Here is a 9690-nt window from a genome sequence, read left to right as displayed (position 1 = left end):
ATGGGATGAAAATCATGAGATAGTATTTCTCAAGTGTCAGATTGGCAAAGATTGAGAAGTTTGATCGTACACAGAGTTGCTCAGATGTGCGAGAATAAGGCCTTGTGCACAGTTTTCGGGAATAAATACAGGCCAGGCCTCTTTGGAAAGCACCTGGGGAGCATCTGTCCCAGGCTTAAGTGCACACAGCCTTTCATCCAGCCCACCCTTCAGGAAAGTGCTCTCCCCACGTAGGTTCACGCAGATGTAAGCAGGGACACGTTTATTACAGTGTTAGGGAAACACTGGCAGGGACCCGTCAGTAGGGACTTGTTTCTTAGCTGGGCTCACGATGGAATACGACGCAGCTTCCAAGAAGGCTGGGGCTTACTCCCGGCCACGCACCAGAGAGAGACGAAAACACATGTCCACAAACAGGCTCGTGCAGAGAGCTTAACAGCTTTATTCACGATAGCCCCAAACTGGGACACCCCGAAGGTCAAACCAACCGTGGCCTATTCACACCACAGAGCACCACTCATCAACAATAACAAAGGAATGAATATCAGAAGTGTTTTGTTCAGCAAATATGTCGGACACGAACAAGTATGTACATTACGTTCCATTTGTATGAAGTTCAAGGAGCAAAATGGGCCCGTGCCTGGGGGGAGGGGCGGGGTACTGGAAGGGGGGGTGTTGTTTACAAGGTGCATGCAGGTGTCTAAAACACCGAACGGTACACTCAAGATCTGTGCAATTCGCCGAATTTCATGTTACCTCAATTTAAAACAAAATCAACTATTGAATGAAAAGATAGTCACAATTAATAGGTCCTGAAATGGAATGATCTCCAAATAAATTAAGGGGAGGGGTGGAAACGAGGACACACGCTACGTGGGGATGCTCCCCCGTGTGATGAAGAGGACGTGCATCTACGGCAGAAGCTTATATATAGGGGATGTTTCTGGAAGGTCGTGGGAGACACTGTGGGCAAACTCCCTCCTGGGTGGGGGCGGTAGGAGGCCTCGATCTGTGCCGGAGGGACACCTCTCAACCCTGTTTTGCACTATGGGGGTTTCTTGTATGGGTTTGCTGTTAACTTCTTAAAGGCAAAAACTAGCCAAGCTTTCCTGATTGGATAACAGGATTCTGAGACTGAATTCTGGTATTTCTCGACCCTCGTTCGAGAGCCAGAAGCAGGTGCCGGACGGCAGCCAGCCAGAGGCAGCCTGCGTCTCCAAGGATGGATGTGGGCGTTCGGACAAGCAGACCAGGGAAGCGAGAACCCGAATCCTGAGTCCGGACATCAAGAGAAATAAAACTGACTGTCTGAGTGCAAGGGTTTCAGACCCTGATGACAAGATTTCCATCGAAGGACGTGGAAACCCTTCCCGTGCTGTGGAGGAGTGATCTTAGAGGAACTTTATTTGTTTTTATTTTTATTTTGAAAAGAAGCTTCCCTGGTAGCTTGGGAGACACAGCTTTTAAGAGGCTGTGGGACCAGAGGGAGGGAGCATGTTGAAGACGCGGTTAGGAGCCGAGAGGAGGACTGTCTCGTGCAGCTTTTAACCAGACGGTCCCGCATTTGGTCTTTATTTCTACGAGCAAGGACATGCCTGTATTCATTTTGAGGACTGGACCTGCTGCTGAGCTCCTTCCCAGCTCGGGGCCCCGAGCAGACCTCTTGCTGTCCGTTAGTGGCCGGCGTGGGAGACATGATGGGAGGAGACACCTGCTCACTGGCCCTGCCGAGGAGGGAGCCTCGGATCTTGCCCTAAGCAAGGTCTCAGCTCTGCGGGACAGGGAAACACCCCAGTTCTGGGGTCGTGGATGAAGACCTCTGCAAGGCACGGGGCCCTGGTGGGGTCGTAAGTCACTGGTGCCCAGTTCAGACAGCAGCCCTGGTCAGAATTGTGTGCTCAGCGAACCTCGGGCCCAGATGTCTGATCCAGGGGCTAAGAAGAGAGGACAGGGGTCTGGGGCAGAACCTCGTTACAAAATGTAAGAGGCAAAATGTCGACGGGGAAGAGGTCTGAGAGGATTTCCAGCAAATGGCGAAGACCAGAGGAGGGCCAAGTAACAGACTCCAGGCCAAGCCCACGTGGGGCGGGGGGCCACACTGCAGCAGCCCCAGACAGGGGCCCCTTCCTGATGGAAACTGAGGCCCAGAGAGGAGCCTGGAGGGAGGGCAGCCCCTGAAAGGCTCAGAGTACAGACCCTGTTCATCACCAACCTACAGCACCCCCACTGTTTTCCTGCCAGAACCCAGACTTCCTGGCGGGTGCAAACCTCCCGGTTTAAGGAAACGCAGGCCCATTCCCCGAGCCCAGGAGATGAGTCCTGATTGGTCTCGTGATACGCTGACGACGCTCGATGCTCGGATTAGCCTTTGTCAACGCCCGAGTGCGGCTGTTACACGCGGAGGGCAGGCTGCCGGCCTCCCGAGAAAGGGGAGGACGCAGCAGGCCCCGTCCCGCCCCTTCCTCCTGCCTGCAGGGCACACGCGGTGTGCAGCATGCACGAGGCTCGGGCACGGCCGTGAAGGCGTGGTGCGCTCAGGAGCCCCGCGGCCCCAGCAGCCGCGTCCCTCCGACTCCCTGTCCCGTCGACATTGAACGCCCACCTGGTTCATGCTGCCGTCACCTGCAGCCAAACGTAGTCCTGATCGGCCCTAAACTCCAGAGCAGCTCCGGCTTCAGAAGTTGTGCAGCATCAGCCTGTGGTCAGAGTCCTCGGCCCGGGGGCCCGCTCTCCGGAAGCCCCCGGCCAGCTTGCTGCCGGCCGGGTGGAGCCCCGCACCTCCCCCCCGCCGCAGCCTGGCCACCCCGGATGGCCCTGGTGACCTCCCTCACGACCCCTGGGTGTGCGCCGACCGGCCGCACAGATCGCTCACTCCTTCCCGGCCGCACGCACGGGGGCCTGCTCTGGGTCAGCCAGCGTCCTGGAGCTGGACCAGCAGGCAGCGCAGGTCCCCGGGGCCACCCTCAGTCGTCCACGGCAGGAGTGGCCCGGCTTGCCCTGGAGGGGATGGGCAGCCACCCTCGGCTCTCTCCAGCTAGATGCCCCCCGCTGTCCTGAGCCCGCCTCTGAGGAAGCAGCTCGCGCGAAACTGTCCCCTGAGCAGGCAGGCCGTGGGGTGGACGTGCTCACCGTTCCCTGCAGGCCCCTGGGGGACCAAGGCCCTTAACGGCTAGATGAGGAGCAGTGGACACGATGGTGGAAGGTCCGGTTGGGGCCCTAAGTGCCACTAACTTAATACACAACTTTGGACGCATGACTTGGCCCCTTGGAGCCTCGGAGTCCTCGGGAGACAGCTGAGGATGACAACACTAGCCTATGTCACGGGGCCGCAGCAAGGACCCCGGGAGAGAGCCGGCGGGAGCGCCAGGGACGGGAGGGGGGTGGTGAGGCCCCTGCCAGGGTAGAAAGCTGAAGCCAGCGCCCCTACCCGTGGAAGACAGGTGGGGCCGTCAGGAACCCTCCCACCCCAGGAGCCGGAGACACCCTGGTCCTCGAGGGGACATCCCTGTCCTCAAGAGCATTTCCTTGAGTTCCCGACCTTCTCCTGCCCTGAACGATGCCGTCAATGAACCTAACATGCTCCTGCCCCCGCTTCTCTCCCACAAAGAAAAGGAGGGTGGTGGGTGGTGGGTGGGGCTGGGTGTCTGTCACATCTCTGTCACAGGGTCCCCGTGGCCGCTCGGCAAGCGGTGCCCCCGCATCCTCAGATGCTCAGGGGCCACCGAGCGCGGCTTGTTCTCAGCAAGCTTGGCTGCCACCAAGCACGGCTGCAAAGGCCGGTCAGCAAAGGGGCACTCACGCTCTGCCATGACCAGCTCTGACGGGCCCCTGCTCCCGGCTGGTAACAGCCGCGTCCACTCTGCACCTGGAGGTGGCAGAGGCCCCAGATACCCACTGGGGGCCCCAAAGGAGCCATCGCTGCCCGTACTTGGAGTGTGACCCCAGCTGTGTGGTGTGACCGGAGAAGCCGAGCCGCCCGGGAGAAGTTGGTGCGCTGGAGGGCCCCGGCCAGGGGGTCCAAGCATACGTCGGCCCACGACAAAGGGGGTGCGTGGGAGGACAGCGAAGGGGTCCAGATTGTCCGCTAAGACGGAGCAAGGTAAGGAGCGGAGCAGGTTAGCCAGCAGCTGTGGGCCGAGGCGGCCGGAAGTTCTCGCCCAAATTCCTCATCCTTCAGTGGCGGCACCGTTCTCCCCATGGTTCCAGGAGGCTCTGATCTCGGTGGCGGGAAGCTGCCCGGGATCAGACATTGTGTCCCTGGGTGAGGTTGTCCCTTCAGGTAACAGGAGAGCCCGGAGGCAGCCGAGGCGAGCTGCAGGAGGCCCACGCTCTCCTGCGTCCCAAGCTGGGATCTGATCCCCACCTCGATGACCCTGGGACTAAGCGAGTGGACACCAGAGCCCAGCTGGTGCCCAGCTGGCGGCCTGCGTCCTGGTCCCTCTGCAGCCCACCTGTCCCAGAAGGGATGGCAGGTCCCCCAGGAAAAACAGACGCCCCGGTGTCTCCGGAGGCTCCCTCCACTTCCGCCCAGCAGCTGCCCGTCCCCAGCTCTGAACCTGGGCCTGGCTGGGTCTCCGTGGGGGTGTGGGCATCACTTGGGGGATCACTTTGGGGAGTGAACCCCAAAACTCTGCTGCAAGGTGTGCTGGAAGGCTCGGGGGTCCTCAGGAGGGCGGGTGGTGTGCGGCTGTCCCTAAGTCTCGATATTCGTCACATTAGCCCAGTCAGGGAAATGATCCAAGTCAAATATGACCCGTCCCCAGGTGTTGACTGCCACAAACACACAGAAGACTCCAATTATGTTCATCATGAGTCCTGTTTTCACCTGGGGGAAAAACAGGGTCAGAGTCAGCACCCCCTGGGTGGGCCAGGCTGTCCGAACAAGGGCGACGGGACACCGGGAGTCCTGATGCCCAGCAGAGGCTCTGCAATAACTAAGCCTCCGTTTCTGGCTTCCCCTCCCCTCACAGGTGACGAGACACAGCAGAAGAGAGGGTGTCCTCCTTTGTCCACATTGTTCCCAGGACATCACCGGCTCCCAGGCCGTGGTCTCTCTCTCTCTCTCTCTCTCCCCCTCCCGACTGGTGTCACGGTTCTTGCTAGTTTGCAAAGCCCATCCCGGCCACGTGGGACCCCACCCTCACCCCTCCAAGGGCTCGGCGAGGGCTCCCCAGGTGGGAGCTTCCGGAACCCACCTCTCAGCTCTGGGAGACAGAACGGTCTATGAAATTTGAGATCATTGCCAAAGAGAAGCAAAGCTGCATATAAATGCAAATGAAGAGTACAGGACTGGACACATCCTACGACGTCACACGTCAGCAAGAAAGGGGGCGTCCAGCCTCACGACAGAACGTCACAGCTGGTGAAGCAATAGAAGGGCCGCGTTACCATGTCAGAAACCTTGAGGTGTCCGTAGGCAAACACGATGGCGTTAGGTGGGGTGGCCGCCGGTAACATGAAGGCAAAGGACGCGCTCAGGGTGCAGGGGAGCATGACACACAGCGGGTTGAGGCCGATGGAACGGGACTGGAGAGACACAGCACTGCGAGGTCACAGAGGCACAAGACAAAGGCTCCCGGACCCTCTTCCTGAGAAGCATTCCCCTAACGCCCTGGGTGCATTCCCAGCCCCGTGCCCTTTGTCCCGCTGGCCCCTCTACCGTTTGCCATGGGTCTGGATAACAACTGTGCTGGACTGAGGGCTGACCTCAGAGCTCCCTCCCGGGAGGCCTTTCTAAACCCCCTTGTTCATTCAGCATGTATGTCTTGGCCACCAGCTGTGCCAGAGACCACGCTGGGCACTTAGACGGCACTGAACCTTGGGGTGTTCCCGCGGGCCCCCCCCGCACCTGTCTGTCCTGCCCCAGATCTAGAAGGCCCACATCTTGCCTGTGGATGCACCTGTTCTTACACACACTGGGGACCGTTTTGCATATGGAATTTGGTATCCATCTTTTTTTACTCTACAGCCTAAAATTCAGCCACTTCTAGCTGCCCCTACTGCAGAGTAGACACTCATTAAATGTCTGTTGAATGAATGAATGAATGGTATAATTCACGATATGTTCCGACCTCTACCAAAATTCACAATCCATCGTGCAGATGTACACACACATGAGGACAGACGCACACGCGACATTCTATCAGCAAAACACTCAGGAGACAGACTCATCGATACGCCGACCCCCAGAGAAGCAGGTGGTTCAATAAAACATACATATGCAAACAACGGGGCGGCTCTCGGCTGTGTCTAATCTGCTAGCACCGGAAGATCCCTGATAGATGGTTAGAGGAAAACAACACGAAGGTGCAAGACGGGACCATACCATGATGCCATCTCTCTAAAAAGAATGTGTGCGTGCGTGTGTGTGTGTGTGTGTGATACGTCCAGAAAGATACCCAAGACATTAATAACAGAAGTTATCTCTCGGCGGGAGGCTGGAGGGTCAGGGTCTGTGCACCCTCTGGGGTTAATGGACATGATATGTATGATGTTTTGTGTGTATGTTTTCAACTTCAAATGCCCCTCAAAACTGTGATTTCCCCCCAGTGCCTGATGGCATTATATCGTATGACTATCCCCTCCTGCTATGAGAACATGTTTGTAACAAACAGTTCTGTAATATAGGCTTGTGAGCACCCCTGACGATCTTCCTAAGATGCATTCCCAGACATGAAATTGCTGAGTCCAAGGGCAGGAGCGGGCTTCAGGTTACGGATCCTGTGGGTAAACAGGTCTCTGGAAAAGTTGCACCCAGGCTCACGCCCTCTGGGAGTGGCTCAGAGGCCCAGCCAGGGCCTGTCTGTTTCCTGACCACCCCCCTTCGCCCTGGCCCTGGGTATGCATGGCTTAGGCACCCCCACGTGCCTCTGTGACCCAGCGGGGTGGGGGGTCACCGCCTGCCCCTCGCCCGCAGGTGGATGCTGAAGCAGGAGCTCCAGCGGCCACAGACGTAGCTGTGGGCTTCTGGTTCTAGAAAAGCCTGTTTTCCAAGGGCCTGGCCACGCCCTCAGGGGAAAACCCCCATTTGTCTGGCTCTGGGCTGGAGGTGACCAAGCCAGGCCTTTCGTGGGGGCGGAGGCCACCACTGCTTGCCCAGCAGCCTGCTTGGGGGAGGGGGGCGCTCCAACACTTCCATCTCCACTGAGAACAGAAGGAGCAGACCATTGGGCTTTACTTCCCATATGCGTGGACGCGGGGCGGCCGAGTGGGAACCTACTGACTTGAAACCTGAGCCGGGACGTCTGAGAGTCTGGCTCCCGACTCCGGAGTGGCGACCACGGCCTCTCCCAGGCTTGTGGTGTCGCTCATGGAGGATTTCCATGGCCCTCCTCTTACCTGGCCCTAAGCACAGGTGAGAACTGAGGTTCCTCGTTTGAGGACCCCACAGCTTGGACTCAGGTCCTCTGACGTCCAGCCCGGGGCTCCCGCTGCACCACCCTGAGGTCGGGACCACCGTGCAGTGAGAGGCGGAAGGAAATACAAGAGATCATAGCAGCTCTTCCCCTAAGCCCTGCTTCTCCTCAGTCCCAGCTCAAATCCACGCTTGCCCAAAGCACAGGACTCTAGCCTGGCACTGGGCGCCCTCACCTCGCCCACTCCCTCTGGGACCAGCGCCCTGGGCTATTCCATCTTCCCTGAATGCCCTCTGCCTCCCACCTTCCCCAAGACCCAGTTCCCCGGGATTTCTTCCTGGTGGGCTCCAGCCAGCAGCGGCCCTGCTCGGCCGCCCTTCCACGTACCCCTACATACTCCAGACCCTCCATCACCTCCCCGGCACTGGCCCACCCCTCCTTGCTGCAAATCCTGTCTCCTCAGCTTGAGAAATAATCAGCCACATTTATACATAAGTTCTGAGTGCCTGGTTCTTGCTTTGCACTTCGGTGAGCATGGGGGATACAGAGAAGGACCTCGGAAGCGTGGTTGGGCTCTGGCCCCCGGTCTCACTGTCCCTCTATGGACCCAGGATGTGGTCCCGGGTTGACGGCTTCCTGTGACATGAGGGCTAGGGGTCATCTCCCCGGCAGGTCACTTACCATGGAGGCAAAGATGGGCAGGAACAGGGTGGTGGTGGCCACATTGCTTGTGCACTCCGTGAACACGGCAACAAGCAGGGACAGGATCAAGGTAATGGCGGCAGGATGCACAGAGTACAAGGGCCGCATCTGCTTCCCCATCCATTCGGACAGCCCCGAGGCCTGGGAAGCACGGGAGGGCAGTCACCGAGGGCCGGGAGCAAGCCCGGTCCTTCTGCAGGGAGCTCAGCCCCTCCTGAGCTTCCGACTCTCTCCATCCTCACCCTGCTGTCTCCTAAATCCGTTTCCAGCCTGGCCAGTCTACTTACCGAATTTTGGCCCAGAGTCACACTCAACATGCCCCAGCCTGCATTCATCCTCTCTGGCCCAGAGTCTGCTCCCCGGGGCTCCCCATCCACCTGCTGTCCAACCTAGGGGGCTGGGTGCCTCCCTGGGGACCCTGTCCCCCTTATTCCTTATGCCCACTCAGCCACCCAGCCACCCAGAACGTCTCACCACCTCTCAGCCTCCTGTAGCTCTTGATGCTCAGGAAAGGAATCTGAGCCAGAAACTGAGGGTTTAGAGGGGGAGGGAGTCTGAGGAAGGAGAGAATGAGTTAGATGAAGGTACCGAGCACTGCCTGGGTCTCCCTCAGCCCTTCCCTGCCTGGGTCTCCACCCCACACATCAGGGGGTTTCCCCACGTGTAGATCTGACCGAGTCACTCCGGCCTCAACCCTTCAACAGTTGCCCACTGAACAAAGTACACACCCCCTATCCTGACTCTCAGTGAAGTGGCTTCTTTGAGCCGCACCAGCCTCATCTTCTGTTGCTCCTGAGCTAGATACTGCATGCTTATTCCTTCGCTCAGGTGTCAAGTCTTCCTGACATGCTTTTCCAGATATGACCTTCTCTCCAGGCTGCAAAGTCCTCAGAGCAGGAACATTATCAACTTCCTCTGTCATTCCCAGGCCTGATCTAACATGGACATAATAGGAATGTCTGATGAATGAATACATGAATGAATGAATGAGAGACGATAGATGGATGGATGACTGAATGGAGAGGTGACCAGATGGATGGATTTATTCATCTAAAAGATATTTATGTTCCTATTATTCACTGGGTTCCATTCTAAATGCTGAAGGAATAGCAGAAACAAGATAGACCAAGTCTGTCTATAACCTTCTACTCCTGGGTGGATAGATGAAGGGATGGATGGATGGACAAATGGATGGATGATGGAAGTTAGATGGATGGATGGATGGACAGGTGGAAGAATGGATGGATGGGTAGATGGATAGATAGACAGATGGATAGATGGATGGATGGATGGATGGATGATGGATGGATGGATGGATAGATGGATGAATGGATGGATAGATGGACGGATGGATGAATGATGGAAGGATGGATAGATGGACAGATGAAGGATGGATGGATGGATGGATGGATGGATGAAAGGATGGATGGATGGACAAATGGATGGATGATGGAAGTCAGATGGATGGATGGATGGATGGACAGGTGGAAGAATGGATGGATGGGTAGATGGATAGATAGATGGATAGATGGATGGATGGATGGATGGATGATGGATGGATGGATAGATAGATGAATGGATGGATAGATGGACGGATGGATGAATGATGGAAGGATGGATAGATGGACAGATG

At 57.2% G+C, this 9690-nt stretch overlaps 1 protein-coding gene across 1 annotated transcript; it reads right to left on the bottom strand.

Annotated features, from left to right (window-relative positions):
* Positions 1–419: 419 nt before the first annotated feature.
* LOC145719778 (Na(+)/citrate cotransporter-like) lies at positions 420–9684 on the bottom strand. The gene is made up of 3 exons (XM_081811329.1): positions 8037–9684; positions 5389–5526; positions 420–4825 (listed from the first exon to the last, which is right to left on the bottom strand). The coding sequence occupies exons 1-3, from the start codon at positions 8175–8177 to the stop codon at positions 4694–4696; spliced, it is 411 nt and encodes a 136-aa protein (XP_081667455.1). The 5' UTR covers positions 8178–9684; the 3' UTR covers positions 420–4693.
* Between the last annotated feature and the right edge of the window lie 6 nt (positions 9685–9690).

The sequence above is a fragment of the Leptonychotes weddellii genome, unplaced genomic scaffold (genome assembly GCF_054177405.1).
Source record: "Leptonychotes weddellii isolate Sample4059 unplaced genomic scaffold, ASM5417740v2 HiC_scaffold_7093, whole genome shotgun sequence".
In the NCBI taxonomy this organism is placed as follows: Eukaryota; Metazoa; Chordata; class Mammalia; order Carnivora; family Phocidae; genus Leptonychotes; species Leptonychotes weddellii.
Note: the sequence above shows the minus strand (reverse complement) of the source record. Positions and strands in the feature narration are given on the sequence as shown.